This window comes from Syngnathus acus, chromosome 2 (assembly GCF_901709675.1).
Source record: "Syngnathus acus chromosome 2, fSynAcu1.2, whole genome shotgun sequence".
Taxonomy (NCBI): domain Eukaryota; kingdom Metazoa; phylum Chordata; class Actinopteri; order Syngnathiformes; family Syngnathidae; genus Syngnathus; species Syngnathus acus.
Window position 1 is genome coordinate 15,067,374 of NC_051088.1, and position 16,637 is coordinate 15,084,010.

At 42.0% G+C, this 16,637-nt stretch overlaps 2 protein-coding genes across 16 annotated transcripts in view; both read left to right on the forward strand.

Annotated features, from left to right (window-relative positions):
* Positions 1 to 8,896, forward strand: part of dmd (dystrophin) — a 96,706-nt gene extending 87,810 nt beyond the window's left edge. For 5 of the 15 annotated variants that reach the window (XM_037274231.1, XM_037274251.1, XM_037274327.1 and 2 more), the window contains 9 exons: positions 1,080 to 1,216; positions 1,940 to 1,978; positions 2,943 to 3,008; positions 4,310 to 4,375; positions 5,093 to 5,251; positions 5,428 to 5,671; positions 5,817 to 5,935; positions 6,221 to 6,309; positions 7,188 to 8,896. In XM_037274231.1, coding sequence (XP_037130126.1) covers positions 1,080 to 1,216; positions 1,940 to 1,978; positions 2,943 to 3,008; positions 4,310 to 4,375; positions 5,093 to 5,251; positions 5,428 to 5,671; positions 5,817 to 5,935; positions 6,221 to 6,309; positions 7,188 to 7,300 — 1,032 coding nt within the window. In that variant the 3' untranslated portion in view covers positions 7,301 to 8,896. Of the gene's footprint in view, positions 1 to 1,079; positions 1,217 to 1,939; positions 1,979 to 2,942; positions 3,009 to 4,309; positions 4,376 to 5,092; positions 5,252 to 5,427; positions 5,672 to 5,816; positions 5,936 to 6,219; positions 6,310 to 6,452; positions 6,479 to 7,187 lie in introns of all 15 variants that reach the window. The other 10 variants (XM_037274260.1, XM_037274242.1, XM_037274364.1 and 7 more) reach the window with 6 other exon arrangements.
* A 160-nt stretch (positions 8,897 to 9,056) lies between these two features.
* Positions 9,057 to 16,276, forward strand: gtf3c3 (general transcription factor IIIC, polypeptide 3). The gene is made up of 19 exons (XM_037274441.1): positions 9,057 to 9,460; positions 10,134 to 10,206; positions 10,393 to 10,766; positions 10,859 to 10,982; positions 11,053 to 11,244; positions 11,451 to 11,616; positions 11,980 to 12,127; positions 12,208 to 12,355; positions 12,481 to 12,581; positions 12,652 to 12,823; positions 13,007 to 13,209; positions 13,278 to 13,379; positions 13,465 to 13,597; positions 13,676 to 13,901; positions 13,969 to 14,023; positions 14,605 to 14,740; positions 14,822 to 14,946; positions 15,022 to 15,174; positions 15,712 to 16,276. Exons 1-19 carry the CDS (start codon positions 9,368 to 9,370, stop codon positions 15,832 to 15,834), a joined length of 2,847 nt encoding a protein of 948 aa, XP_037130336.1. The 5' UTR covers positions 9,057 to 9,367; the 3' UTR covers positions 15,835 to 16,276.
* The last annotated feature ends 361 nt before the right edge of the window (positions 16,277 to 16,637 follow it).

The following is a 16,637-nucleotide window of genomic DNA, read 5'->3' on the forward strand; positions in this document are numbered from 1 at the left end:
CTATATATTTAAAAAAATCTAAATTATTGCAAAAAGTTTTATTTGGGAAAACAAAATTAATAAATTGACACCCTATGTACTTCTCCACCCATTAGAAATTGTAATCGGCAGCAGCCAAAATCCATCTTCATGCATAGTAGTACATGCAATACCCCGTAAAATTGACGAGAATTGACTGTGAGCTTGGTGGATAAAACCGTCCAAAAGTCTGTGACACCGAGTCATGAAAGTACATCTGCTTAAAGCAAATAGCTGGCTGGAATATATCACACCAGGTCGCCACTGGGTTTTCCTTGTCACGACAAAAGGTGCGAGCCACCGGCTAGATCGCAAGCTAACGGGCTTCAAAGACTCCTCTCAGCCTGCGGACAGACATTGAGCTTGTCTGCATCTTCACCTCCTCGCTTGGGGATTAACATAACGGCACTGAGCGAGCTGTTTTATCAATTGTGGCGTACAGAGAAGATGCGTTTTCAGGGTGTCGGCATAGCTATCTAGCTAACTGCACTGCGCTGCTGCAGTTGTTAAACTGGGTCTTGTCATAAAAGTAGCAGCATTTTGCATGAGGGTTGACTCATGCCAGCTGCCCACTGAGCTCTGTTTTGGCCACACACCAAAAAAAGAAACCAGAAAAGTTGATGTGGCGGGTTACATCCAAAAATTTGTCATAACAAGCCTGCAGTCACCAAACGTGTAATATAATTGGAAACAAATATCTGAATTAACCTGACATGGTCCTTAGATGAAATGAATAAATGGAGGCCATTAATGCTGGGTCACACCCCTTTAAATCCGTACAGTGTAAGATGAATCAGAATATGACATTGGGGAAATGTGATGGGGCGCCGTGATCATCTAACAAAGCCTTGGTGATTGATGCATCATTATTTTTCTGTCCATGATCAGTGATTTAATCGTCTTGATGAAAAAGTTCAATCTTACAGAAATGATGTCGCTCATCCTTGCCAAGCAAATCCTTTGTTTTCTTGTTTGAGTCCATGGGAAATGAAAATTTCACTGCAATGACACACCACTTTGTTCATTATTGGTTAAAAAGACCTTTTTTTTTTTTTCTCCAGACTACATCTGGTGAGGATGTCAGGGATTTTGCCAAGGTGCTGAAGAACAAATTCAGGACGAAGCGCTACTTTACCAAACACCCACGCATGGGCTACCTACCAGTCCAGACCATTCTGGAAGGCGACAACATGGAAACGTGAGTTTCCTATAAAAATGCCCAATTACCACCCCTAAGCAGAACAATGGACATGAAGTCTGTATCTATTGGAGGGAAACATTTTTTTTCTCAAAGCTTCCCCATGGTGTCGATACTCATTCCAGCTTTTCATCCCACAAAATACTGAAGATTTCCATAATTCCATCAGTTTTTTTAGCAGCCTGATACAGGCCAAGATTTTGATGAAGTATGGCTGTAAGGTAATTCAGTAATGATGGAAACCAGATGGTGATGCACACTGTAATTAACGTTGCATTGTAGTTTATGTTTTATAAGTAGTACTATAATTACACTTGCAGCTGTATGAAAAGTTGTTTTCATTGAGGTGTTTCTTATAACAGTGGTCCACATTCCTTTGACAATGACATGACTTGATTTTGTATGTAAGCTATCACTAACTTAGAGCAATGCAATATTAAGGTCATAATTACAGTAAATATGTTCATGAGAAACATATATTGGTCGTAAATGAAAAATACAAATGAACAAAAAGTAAATTAAATCTTACTTTTACGTCTATGTGGCTTGCACATTTGGAATAAATAGTATATTGTTTTTTGCAAAAATATTACATGCCTGTCCATTAAAATAACAATATTTCAACACAGCTTATTTGTTTTGTCAGTCAGCTCCCATCATGCCTTTGGGACACCACCAGTGTCATCCCATATATTTATGTAAATTTTTTTTTCTGTCTTGCAGCCCCATCACACTGATCAACTTCTGGCCCGTGGACCACGCGTAAGTACCTGTGTTCAGTTCTGCATCTGCCCTCATAGTGGATGAACTAGAACAGTTTCCTAAACCATTACTGAGCCAAGGCACGTATTTCATAATGGGAAAGCACCAATCAAAAATTAAACATAAAATAATTATATATAGTAAAGCTGGAGTATGTAGACTCGAAGCTCTTTGGCAAAATTTGAACGTAGCCTCTCACTTCACACCTAACTTCCCTCTTAGTGTCTTTGCCCAAAGAAATACATTCCTTCTTCTTAATTTGTTACTAACCTGAATTTGGCAACCGGTCAAGAAACCACACTAATCTCCTTTGCTATAGCCCCACTGTGTCCCCCCCCCCCCCCCCCCAAGCTTGTGTCAGCAGCAATGCACGAGCAGCATAATAATAATTGACCCATCCCCTGGTCACGCTTTTATCTTTACACTCTTTGATTGGTTAATTTTATTCATGCCATAAAAAGTTAAGAAATAAAGATGAGAGGCATGAAAAGGGACCAGAGCGTGACAATGCCCCCCCCCACACACACACACACAATTTAAAATTCTATTGTCAGATTGCACTTTTTTACCATACAGTACATTACATTTAATCCTTCTGGCTGTCACGATGCGTCGCTTGCATAGATAGATGAACAAAGATGCATTGTTGATAGTACATAAATCATTTATTCCCCTTCCATGTGTAATGGCTTTACCATCTTAATGCACAGGCACAGTTCCAAAGAAATAACTTCTCGATACGAAGTAGTCCTAAAGGAATGTTTCTAGTGAAATGTGTAATTTCTTGTGAAGAAAAACACTGCATAGTGGTTTAAGTCCTGTGAGATGGCTGACTTTTATTTATCTCATGCCAACACTGCCCTTCTGTGGGCTCCTGTGGCGTAAGTGTGCGTATGGATTAATGAGTCTCCCGGTTGCATTTCACAAAGCTTCTGTCTTGTCTATTTTTAATTTTTTCCGACAGACCCGGCACATCCCCTCAGCTCTCGCATGACGACACACACACTAGGATCGAGCACTACGCCAACCGGTAACACACACACACACACACACACAAACACGTACACAGTCAGCACCTGCTGCCGTGCGCAGCCTTATGAGTCTTGTGCTCCTCCAGAGAGCCTTCTCAGACCTGGGAACATTTTGATTGATGTGATTTGGAATCGTCATTATTTTTGGAGAAATTATAAAGCACTGCACATTTCCTGCAAGGGGATGCGCCTCCTCCCTTCCCCCATCCCACCTATGTAACCCACATGGGATCGGCTGCCCTGATTCTTTCTTTACGCAGTGCTTGTCCAAGTTCCAGTCCATACCATTTCAATTAACAAATTTGATGCAATTGATGCAACTTTTGAACAGCTTCTCTGAGTTTTATCATTCTAGTTTTATTCATTCAGGGTCCCACTTCAAGCCTTTTTGGGTGGTGAGTGACCTGACACTGGGCCCATTCAAAGCATCTTTACCTATTGAAATGAATGTAAATGTCATTAATCTGTTCGAGCCCCCAACCCCCCAAGTACTTGAAATGTGTTTTTAATGAGAAAACTGGCACTCTATAATATTATACTTTGTAAAAACATACATTGACATAATTTAATACAATTAAAATGCATTAAATAGCTCCCATTACATTGCTCATTCAGGAGTGCACGCCTTGTAGTGAGTTAGCTATAGAACTGGATGTCTCCAAAAAATCCATATCCTTTCCAAATGTCTTTCTGTCTAAATAATGCCGAGCTCATATTTCAGGTACTCTTTTTATCATTTAACATCAGCGACACGCACCATGATCAATGTTACATACTGGATGTCGTGGCTTTAGAAGCTGTGATGGTGCCATGGTTATCGATTCATTTAAAGATGGAGAGTCTGGACATCTTGCATCATGCAAGGTGTCAGCGTGGGCTCTTTAAACCTCGGTCAATACGCCAACTCAGAAAAATCCATGAATATTGTTAAGGTACCACAAAGAGTCAAGGTCGTAGCCATTTAGAAAATATTGACGAGGTCCTGAGTAACATCCATTTTGAGTCAAACTGCGGACTGTTCAACAAAGTCGCGAATCGGTGCGGACCTCCTGGTATTTGCTGGGTCGCAGTCACATGTTAGATCCCCAAAAGTTCTTGTCTATAATTTCCTTTCTGATCTCCTGAGGCAACACTTTGCTTTTTCTTTGTTTGTTTTAAGAAACCAAATCCAAAATAGCCTTTCAGACACTTTCTCATCGGGCTTATGTTGCCATTTTTTTCTTCGGTACAACATGGTTGTAAAGGGACACTTTCAAATATAAAGTAATGTTCACAACTGACTGCTCTGTTTCTTCCACAGGTTAGCAGAAATGGAGAACCGTAATGGCTCTTATCTGAATGACAGTATCTCACCCAATGAGAGCATGTGAGAAACACTTTCTGTTTGCTTTGTTCTTTATTTTTGTCATCGCTCATGGATTGGCTGACTGCGCTTCCTCCTTTGCACACATGAATTGATTTGGGAAGATAGACATTCCTGCTTTTGCATCGTTTGCATGGTCCTCAATGCATGTGCATATTAGCATTTTACTTTAATGTCACTGATTTTGTTTGTATTATGTACATTTTAAATGATGTGCAAATATTATTGCACATGACATACAGTAGGTCATTGTAATTTGCTTTCTCAGCATTGTTAGCATTTGTTTGTTTGACTTGAGCCTAATAGGATTCTGAAATTGTGACATTTTTAAACATACTGTTAGCCAAACTTGTCTCTAGCACATTACTCTTCTCCATTTCCCTTTTTATTACCTAATAACAAACAATTCATCATTGTGCTCAATTTGAACTTTGTCCCACCCCTGCAATGAAAAATAGGGATGTGTGAATATTTTCTTCTGACAATATTTCCTGCAAAATGTATTTTGTATACAAAGTTAGAAACATGGTTATTTGCTGTAGCCGGAGTATGTATCTGAAAACGTTGGCCCAGTTAGAAGACTTTGTGTTGATGAATTGCTGTGCAATCCTCCTAACAAATGTTGTGTCCTTTTTTTCTTTTTTAACAAAGTCCTGTTTGTTGCTTCGACAAGCGCTTCATGCTCATTTTTGTGCGTGTGCTGTGCATGTTTGTTTGCAGTGATGACGAGCACATGTTGATCCAACACTACTGCCAGTCTCTGAACCAAGGCTCTCCCCTCAGCCAGCCCCGCAGCCCGGCCCAGATTCTCATCTCCATGGAAACAGAGGAGAAGGGAGAGTTGGAGCGGGTCCTCGGTGACCTGGAGCAGGAAAACAGGTCAGTGGCAATCGCCTTTTGACCACGTCCTTTTTCAAAGCCTCTGTCGAACCGCTGCCAAATAAATACCTTCAGCATCTTGGAATGGTGCCTTGTCGTGTCTCTCTGGCTCAGTTGGACTGAGCCATCACATTGCCAGATTACTAATGTCGTCATCGGGTCTGCCTGGTCCGCAGGAAGCTGCAAGCTGAATATGACCGTCTGAAGAAGGCGCACGACAGGAAGGGTCTGTCCCCGCTTCCGTCGCCACCGGAAATGCTGCCGGTGTCGCCGCAGCGAGCGCGGGACGCTGAGCTCATTGCCGAAGCCAAGCTTCTGCGGCAGCACAAGGGACGCCTGGAAGCCCGGATGCAGATCCTGGAGGACCACAACAAACAGCTGGAGTCTCAACTGCATCGACTCAGGCAGCTCCTGGAGCAGGTTCATCAAGCTCACGCACGCGTCTTTGTTCCGTGACCATGCTCCTCACACAAATCACTTGCATCTCAAGGCACCACTGTAGATTGTACTTTGCAGTGAGTATTTTTACATTTGGCCGTGTGTCTAACGTGTGTTCTGTTGGCAGACGGACTCCAAGGTGAACGGCACCGCTTTGTCCTCCCCTTCCACTTCATCTCAGCGCTCTGACTCCTCCCTGCCTCAGCTGCGCGTGGCTGCCAGCCAAACCACTGACACAATGGGTGAGAAGACACGCTAGCGCTCACGCTTTAATCCTTTCATTTTCAGGATTTTATGAACTGGAGGCTATTCGGTTGTTGTCCATTTAAATAAAAAAAAAGGAAAACCCCTCAATGATGACTGAAATAACTCATCTGTAAAACCAAATATTCATTTTTAATGAATCTGTCATTGTTTTTGTAATAAAGATGAATTTATTAATTTATCAATTTAGTTGACTTTGTATGAACAAAAAAAAAGGGCTCGAGGTAAGAATGGCCTATAATGTACGTATATCCTTGCGGTTTTAGGCGATGACGAGTTTTCCACCCCTTCCCACGACGCATCTGGACTGGAGGAAGTGATGGAACAGCTCAACAACTCTTTCCCTCATAGCCAAGGTGAAGAAGTTTGCTTTTTGATCAATTATGATGCCCGGTCCATTCTTGTAGATATTTCACTTCAACTTCACCTTTCCTCTCTCTGACTAATACTGATTTTCCTTCTTCCTTATCTTCCTTTCTTACCTTTTTTTGGGGGCCAGGAGGGAGAAGGGGACACCAATGAGAGGTTAGTTGTTTAATATTAATGGCCCTTCTTGGCTTATTGCTTTTTCTTTCTGGGGGAAGGGGTGCACTTTTCATACAGTATGGGTCCTGTAAGCATAAAGGGACCAAAAAAAAAGATAGAATAAAATATTTGCAGATGTGTCCCTGAATTTGTGTAAAAACCAAATGAATTGAATCTATCTATGTATGTATGTCTGGACAATAGTGCATACATACCACAAAAAAACAGCAGTATTAAAAATTAAAACCGCAGTGAAAGCATGAGCCATTAATAGTCCAACCTAAATATGGTGCTTTTGAGTTTCATTAAAAATACAAAATAACTGGAATAATACAAAGGGTCCCACCAGTTCTGCCTATGTTGGGTTAGCATCACTCCAGTCCAACGAAGCACTATGTCAGTTTTAATATGCTTTTTCTTCATTACACTGTCACGTTCATGCTGTTTTAATGTATATGACATATAGTATTTGTATAGTATGGTGTTTTTTTAATGGCTTGACACCTCACATTGATGTATTTAATTTCAAATCCATTGTGATGGTGTATAAGGCAATATCATAAATATTTTCCAAAGACTTATGGTGCTTTAAGTGTAGCGAACAAGAGTCAAGTAAGAGCCCAACTGACATTATTGTGTGTGTTTGTGTATACATGTATATACATACTATTGAATTATTGCTCACTTTTCCAACTCTCTCACTCCGCAGGTCCTAGCATTGGATGTTTGTTCCACATGGCCGACGATCTGGGCCGCGCTATGGAGTCCCTGGTCAACGTCATGACGGATGAACAAAGCGCCATCAAGGACCCGCCCTTCTGACACTGCACCCCCAAGCCCCACGCATCCACCTCCTCCCATTTCTTAGTCAGTGGACCTGAATTGGAGAAAGACTTTACAAACAAAATATAAAACGTCTATTTTTGTGAAGGATTGCGGTTCCAGCAATGACTTAAGATAAAATTTAAACAAAAAAAGCAAAAAGTAACTTGTAGATTTAGTAGTTTCTTAAATGTCCCGAAGTCGTTTTATTGGGGGAAAAAAAGGCTGGTTTTTAAACTTCTATGCAATTGTATAAAAAAATAAATAAAAAAAGTTTCTCGGGAGAGGCAGGCAACAAAGAAAGATATGTGTGTTTAGTGTGGTTCTATGTTTGCATCGCTTTGTAACGGGAAAATAAGCATTTCAGATGTTTGTATTACAAAAAAAGAGAATGATTGTAATAATAAGGGTGTTTACTAAGAGGAAAATGTCTTTATATAACAACGTACAATACTGTTAAGGTAATGCAGGCATCCTGTAACTTTACAGTACGTTGTGTGTGTGTGTTTCTGTGTATTGGTGGTCCCAATGCAGTACAGTACTCACATTTCTGTTTCCTTTGTCTCCATCATCCATCTTGAATAGGCTTCTCACTATTTAATATCTGTATCAAATAACTAATTTAGTCATCCTTGGATGATGTGGGGGTTTATGAGGGGAGTGAAAAGTGCATGTTGGAAAATAATCAGACATTGGGTTGGATTTCATGATTTTCAGAACACAGTTTATCTATGTTAGTCACGGCTTTGATACGTTGAGTAAGACTCATGGCCGCCCAAACTTGAGTTGCAGTGTAGCCTTGCCGAAAGTGTTTAGAGAATTTGAAATCCTTTTGATTTTTCGTGAAGGGTTCATTTGCTTGAGATTGTAAAAAACATGCCGCTTCTTGCACTGGCACACATTTGCATTTAGTCACTGCCTGTCGGTTACAAACTGCACACTGGTTTTAGTTTTATAGTTCAAGATCTTCCTGTATGTTTGTTTGTTTATGATTCGTTAAGGCTGCTCACTTTAGAATGACTCAAATTGATCAAACGTTATTTAAGTTCCCACTGAGTGCAAACTCTACTTGACCTCACTTATGGAAACAAATACAGAGGTTCTTGCTCTACTGTAGCCAAGTCCTTGAATGGAGCTTGAAATGAGAATGTTTTGAATGTATTCACTGCATTTGTCTTCTCTGTCGAGACAATTCAACAGCGACTACTGCTACTGTCATAGCTGGGACATACAGTACCTGCATATTATCTGTGTATTCATTTTAATTGTGCTTATGTCTTTGTTTTCAAAGTGTGATTTGTTTTGATGTTGTGGGGTTATTACTAAGCATGCATGAGTGGCTAAATGAAATCCATCTGTAATCGATGAAAGGATGATGATAGACACACGCACACACATACTCTGCTGCATGACCCATCATTATTTTATTTTGAGCAAGACACTGAATTAGTTTCTCGTTTTTAACTTTTGTGTCATTCTTGCAACACAATATTTCGCAGCATATCAGATTCCACCAACTATATGCCTTACTACTACTGTATTATAAAAAAAAAAAAATGCTTTACTGTACATCAATAAAGCACGCAGTTACATTGATCTGATTTACATGAGGTTCAGCGTTACATCAGGAGGTTTTCTGTGGAAAGTCAATGAGATATGAGTGCTTCCAGTATTCCTGGGGGGGGTCAGCATTAATGCAGTGCTTGAAAATAATGAAGGCAATACTAACTATTGACAGTTTGGGCTCATTTTATATATTGGTGGTGTGCCGTGAGATTTTTGCAATGTAAAATTAAAATACAGTCCGTACAATCGACAGTGACTAAGACCTTGCCGTCGTTTGTGACGTTACTATCTACCACCACCAGGTGTCGCTGTTACAATTGCGTCGCGTTCGACCCTGTCAACCCGGAAATGTTAAAGTCACGTGACTAACTTCCCGGAAGCAAAGCGAGGGCAATAACAAAGTTTAAAGCGCGCTCCGAACGTGAAATTGTTGGGTGCATTAGAATGTGATAATTTATTTATTTCGGGTTGACTGTCACCGAGCAGCTAAAGGAAAGCAAGATGTCAGGTTTCAGCGCCGAACTTATTGACTACCTGGAAGGAAGGATTACATTTGAGGAGTTTGACAGGAGGAGAGACGAGAGAAAAGCCAAGGTAATTTAGACAAGTTTTGTCCTGTCAACAATATCAATGAACTAGATGTCATTCATCCACCCGGAACGGTGTTTTCTTTTCCTGAAGTGACACAAAATGAGAAGATTTTACTCGTATTTTGTTTTAAGTGCTGCAACATTTTCAACTTTAAATGGATGGATTTTTAAATTTGTCACTGCATTAAATCAAGGGGATTGTGGATATTCTGAAACTGTGATGTTGTACAATTCATTAAACACATTTTTGTATTTTGTTTCTCGGTTTTCTGGAGCGAAATTGAAACAGTCCCATGAATTGTACATTGCCACATTTGCAGTTGCAGATGTTCCCATGATGAATAGTGTACAATTAGAAAACTTATCTCAGAATAACTTCGCCATAAATGAAGCAACATGAAAGGAGAATAGAAAAAGGTCATTTGCACCCATGTAGCCCATGAGAAATTTACTGAAGGAAAGAAAAGGTTTTACTCAATAATATAAGAGCACAACAAGAATGTATGATTATCAAAAACAAGGTAGTTGAGGAATCCCTTGATTATTAAAATATGGCTATATTGCAAATATGTAGAAGATAAACTCAGTCGGTTACTTTGAACCTATGTTTAGCATTAATGTGTTATATTGTTATACTACAGTAGCTCGCAGCTAACAAAATTTTGTTTGTCTTTCAGGAGTTGCTCGTGTCAGTTAAAAATGACGAGGTGGTGCAGCCTTCCACGTCCACGCACAATCATGGAACAATTGGTAAATTGTAGCGTCATAGCTTTCTGGATGTGTGCCCTTAAGTTTGAATTGTAATGCCCATCTTTGATGTAGGAACGTCTTGATGATTCTCAGAACCCAAGAAAAACAAAAGAGTGTTTGTCGCCTTATTAGAGTCTCCTTATTAAAGTTGTTGAACCCTCATCCCCCCCCACCTTCTCTTCATAGGGTCAGAAGAAGAAGGAATCAGCCCTGGCGTTCAGCAAGCCTTTGCCTCAATGATTGGCGAAGCCACCGACCAAGTATTGTCAGATGAGGATAATGACATCTTGGGCTACGTTGATGACAAGAATGACGAGGATTTCGCAGTGGAAGAGGAGGACTATGTGGAGGACGATGATGAGGATGAGGAGGAGGAGGAGGAGGAAGAAGAAGTGGTGGGGGAGAAGGGACATTTTAAATTGAAAGTGAAGCACGAGAAGGCAGAGGGGAGGGGGAAGAGTAATTTTGAAACCGAAGACAAGGAAAGTGAGGACATGTCAGTGGGAGACGTGCTTGCACTGGAGATGGAGCTAACCCGTGAAAACAAGAAAATGATGAAGGTGAGTTTCAAAGTTGGAGACTTCCCATGGGAATACTGTCGGATTTGGGGATGGCTCTGGCTACATTTCATTGCCTCCTACTCTGCTTGCAGGAACGACGCAACCGCAGTAAACTTCCCCGAGCGCTCAGAGGCCTGATGGGTGAGGCGAACATTCGTTACGCCAGAGGAGAGAAAGACGATGCCATTGCCATGTGCATGGAGATCATACGACAAGGTAGGAACATGTTTTTGCTTTGTTGCATCGCCTGTCACCATCCGGTCATCATCTCTCCTGGCCCTTCCAGCCCCACTGGCCTACGACCCTTTCTCTACGCTGGCCATGATCTACGAGGACGAAGGCGACTTGGACAAAGCTCTGCAGTTCAGTCTGATCGCCGCCCACTTGAACCCCACCGACTGTGAGGAGTGGATTAGGCTGGCGGAGGTCTCTCTGGAGCAGGAGAACGTCCGGCAAGCTCTAGTCTGCTACAACAAAGGTCTGCCTGGCATTTCATCTTCTTCTCGCTGTGTTTTTGCAATGTTAAGAGTTACTGCTTATTTTTGCCAGTGACGTATAGTGACAGGTGCAGCAAAATGCTCTTCCATGAGATGGCAAAAAGTAGCCTGTACACTCAGAGTTTTGTTCAACTGAATAAAAAATACTTGTGGGAACAGCTCTGAAATAATCAATGCCATCCCGCAGCCGTCAAGTACGCTCCCACCAATATTCGCTACCTGTGGGAACGCTGCAGCCTCCTCATGCGTCTGGGGGAGCACAAGCAGTGTATGGATGGCTACCGCCGAATTTTGTCCCTGCTGCCAATGGACGAGGGCGAACACTTCATGCAGCTCTCCAAGGACATGGCCAAGTAAAGAACTCACACTAGTTGACTCAACACAGATCTGGTCAGCTGGCTAATATTTTGCATTTTATGCACATTTTGTCATCACCTGTTATGTTTTTAGCTCACAATCGATCAATGACATAATTGATCGCCTCTGCGAAATAAGACATTGCGGCTGCGGTGCCACATACATTAACTGAAAATACAGTGATCGGCTCAAATAATCCTGATCATGTAAAAGTGAACGCCCACATTTGACCACACCACATTTTGGAGATGTGAGGATTTGGGCCGAAAGCAACACTATATTGTATTATTATACCGTACAAAATTGCATCTGGTTATGGTTACGCACGTCTAAATTGCTTACACATCTTTATTGCTTAGGAGTTATTATGAAAGTAGCGACCTGCCCTCGGCACTCGGTGTAATCGAGCAGGCCCTGGCACGCCACCCCGACCTGGTTAGCGATGACATCATCAACATGGCAGCCGAGCTCTACATCACCAACCGTCAATACGAAAAGGCTTTGGAGGTACTCCGGCACGCATTACAACGGCAGCAGATACTACACACTGCTTGTGAATGGAGAATCATCCTCGTCTCCTCCTTCAGGTCTTGGTCCAGTTTGTGGGTGTGGTTCTGATCCGGGATGAAAGTCAGCCAGAGACGGCAATTAAAGTTGAGAATTTAATTGAGAACGAGGTAAAGAACGATGAGGCGCAGCCATTGATTGTAGCAGAAGTAGCGCCAACGGACAAATGTAAGTCATGAAGAATTTAAAGATTTTGCTAGGTGATTCAAGAAAATTGAAGCAATCCGAAGCTTCAAGAGACTCCACGATGAGTGAAAGGCAGTAAATAAAACTGAGCCTTTGTTGTTCACCAGCTGACATCAAGGATGTTCAGGTTCCAGACGGCATCCCGGTGGACCTGAAGGCCAAGCTGATTGTCTGCCTCATCCATTTGCATGTCTGTGCACCCTTGGAGGTAGCAGAGGATTTTGCCGTGACCATTTTCTCGTCTGAACGGGGATGTAGTCAAAGCCTTTTTCTTCCAGGCCCTAGTCTCCTCACTGATGGAGCAAAGTCCAGAGGACATTGGCGACTTATACCTGGACGTGGGGGAGGCCTACCTAGAGAAGGCAGCGTACATGTCTGCTCTACCTTTGCTGTCTGCGCTTGTCATATCCGAGAAATACAACCTGGCTGTCGTCTGGCTTCGCCACGCAGGTACACTCACAAAGACAATAATCATCATTGATTAAGGAAATGAAATCCGGTGGCATCAAAGCCGAGCTTATCCTTGTTTCCATCAGTGGTGGTAAAAGTCAGCTCAGGTTAACCAAACCCAATGTAATGTTTAATGTTGCCCACTGCATCTTAAGCCACCAGCTACTTGTAACTCCATGGCAGAGTGTCTGAAAGCACTGGGTGAAATGAAAGCAGCGGCTGAAAGCTTCACAAAAGTAGTGGAGTTGGCGCCACAGCACCTCGAGGCGCGGCTGTCGCTCGCCACCCTGCAGCAGCAGCTCGGCCGGCCAGATTGCGCCCTCAAGGCGCTGGAGTCCATGTACGACAACGACACGCTTGCACGGGACTCCTCTGCAGCGCAAAAGGCAGGTGATCTATCTCGAACGCTTTGCTTTGATTAAGAGGCAGATGTTTCATCAGTGCATGTCTGCAGGAACTGAAGCTGCTCCTGCACCGGTCCGCGCTACTGAAAACGCAGGGACTCATCCAGCACTACTTGGATGCTGTGATCACCATGATATCGATCCTGCTTAAGGTTGCACATCTTATTTTCTCGAGTGTTGTCTCCTGCCTGTACGGCACGTCAAAATAGGTGGAATGTGTGTTTTTGTGCATGCCAGGTGGCCATGCAGCGTGCCCAGGTGTGTGTGCGCTCTGTCAACATGTCAGGAGAGAATCACCTGCGCTTGGTGAAGGTTGGGGACATGCCGTCGGACATCGATGACCCGGAAGCGGCCTACTTGGAAATCACGTGTATGTCCAGACCTTTTGGGTACTGGTTTATGAGCGATGCTATACAACCTGCAATGTCTTTGCTGATGCCTACAACAGGTAAAACCAAAGTCCTGTCCAAAGAGGACTGGTGGCAGCTGCTGCTGAGCTGCGTGCTGACAATGTGCGATGTGCAACGTTACGAAGAGGCGGAGCTAATGGTCGAGTCCGCTATGGAGTTCTACTCCTTCTATGACATCAAGCCCAGAAGAAAGGAGTTGGAGTACCTCGGCCTCTCAGCCAACATCCTGGACCGCAACCACCATAAGGCCTACAACTACATCAGGTATGAAAAGGGAATTGTTTCATTCGTGTATCACGTCTCTTATTTTTTCTTCACTCTTTTCCATCAGGTTGATGCTGTTAGAGGATGTGGATCAGCCTCAGCTTTGGAATATATTTAATCAAGTAAACACACACGTCTTTGCGTTTATCTTCTTTGAACATACAATGCAGTGATTCCCAACCACTGTGCCATTCAGCTGCCATGAGAAATCCTCAGGTATGCTATGGGAAATTATGCAATTCCATGTATCTTTTGTCCTTTTGAAAGAAACCACAGTGCCCGACAAACAACAACCAATAAGTGACAGAGGGCATGACTTAAGTGACATCAATCATTTGACGTGCTTTTGCAACACTACTGTTAACTTCTGTTTTTAACAAATATGATTATCGTCGCAACCTTCTCTTTTAATTGTTTTTCCAGCAAACAATTGATCTTGGTTAATCTATCCATGTCAACTGACATATAGTGACAAGTAAAACAAGTAAGCTCCTTCAGGAGATGACAGAAGGTACAATCAACCTGTTGTCCTCGCTTCACACAATCGGCTCAAGATTTTACACTCTGGTACTTTTTGGCGAGATTTTTGTTGGACTGTGTGCCATGGCAGCTTTTCTAATGTAAAATATGTGCCTTGGCACAATTAAGGTTGGGAAACACTGAATCATGTCGAGCAGAATACTCACACCTTTTCTCCCTTTAGCTGACGATATCCTCCCACCACCAACGTCATCATCGCTTTTGTCTGCGTCAGCTTTTGAAACATCCCGACAACCGCGCCCTGTGCATCCTGTGCGGACACAACGCCATGGTGTCGGGCAGCTTCAAACACGCCTTGGGTACCACCCGCCGACCGTGATTAACGCTCATCCAGTCGCAAATGGAATGATGTGCGCCTGACGTGGTCTTTTTGTGTCCAGGTCAGTACATCCAGGCCTTCCAGGCTCAGCCAGATGAGCCGCTCCACAACTTGTTTGTGGGCCTCACCTTTTTCCACATGGCATCCCAGAAATATGTGGCAAAGAGACACCTACTGGTTGTTCAGGTATCTTGCATTTGACTGCATCTGTGCTTTTGGCAATTGCGATGATGTCAAATGTTTTTTCTTTTTTTTTTTTAGGGTTTTACCTTCTTGCGCCAGTACGTGGAACTGCGTGGGGAGTGTCAAGAGAGCATGTATAACTTGGGCAGAGCATTGCACCAGATGGGCCTGACACATTTAGCAATTCATTTTTACCAGAAGACTCTTCTACTGCCTATACAGACACTAGAGGTACTTTTCCATTTCATGCTTGGCGGCAGCATAAATAGTAAAATGACAAAAGTTCTCTTTTGATACTTTTCTCTGGGCAGTGGGTGCCAAGGTTTTTTTGGTTCACGGAAATTCATGAAGTAACTCAAACTATAATCATAGCTAAAATATCCTCCGTTTTCATCTTTTACATTTGATTTCATACATTACCTTTTGAGGTGTTATTTTAAATTGATTTATTTCTGTATTAATGTATGTCCATACAGAAGAACAAAGGTAGAACATTTGTTCAGAAATTGTACTTTGCGTTACTTTATTACCTTATTTCTACTAGTGGTAAAAACCAAACTAAAACAAAGCATGTTTGAAAAAATAAAAACTACCAAGCCCACTCTTAAAACCAAATTAAAAGTTACCTAATACAAGAAATGAAACAAAACAAATAATAACTTTAATGATAAATCCAAAGCCGTTATGACACTTTTCCATGCATATTCTTGAATGACGTTCCTCTGAGATGCTTCCTCACAAGAACCGTTCCTCCACCCACACCAACAGGGTATCGCTGATGACCAAGTGGATCTGAGGAGGGAGGCCGCCTTCAATCTGTCCCTCATTTACCAGGCAAGTGGCAACATTGAGATGGCCCACAATCTCATCAGCACCCATTGCATCATCTGACAATGGGCCAGGCCTGCAACAAGGAGAAAGAGTGCCACTGTTAAATTATCATTCATGCAAAAACAATTATGATCATGTAGAAATATCATGTATGAGTATTAGTTCTTTTTTTAACATTTTAAATATAAAAGTTTAATATATTTAATAAAAAAAAATATATTTCTTCTTCATTCTTCTCTGTGCTGCTTATCGCCATGGTATATGATTTTATATTATTGTGACAAAAAGATGGATGGACGGACTTTCTGTTGTTGCGAGGATTAAGGCGCTGGGGATTACTTGCCAAATCCCTGCATCTCAGCTATCCCATTTCCAACCTTCTGCTTGCTTCTTCTTTCCTACCCGAGTCACTGCACTGCATCTGGCCACTAGTGCGTTTTTTTTTCTTTTTTAAATCCACCCACAAATAAACATACAAATTACACTGAGAAGATGACAAATACCTTGCATTTTTTGTTTTAGCGCTTGTGGCGGATCTCACCACACACACACACACACACACAACCGGTACAACTTTTTCAACCATCTCGAAGAAGAGAAAAAAGTAAGCAACATGACTCAGTAGAAATGTCATCAAGCAAATTGTTCTGACCATGCAAATGTTCCGCTGTAATGGAGCGAGTCATTCAAACTAATGCAACCCTTATCAGATAAAGAGTTAAAATTAATATTGTTTTTCTTTTTTTAGAATATTAGAATGCAACTTACACTGCTAACATTTTGGACAAAAACTCCAGCTCTGACTTGTAACCATTTTACAGTCATTAGTCATACAACAATTTTGTATTTTTGAACATGTTTGC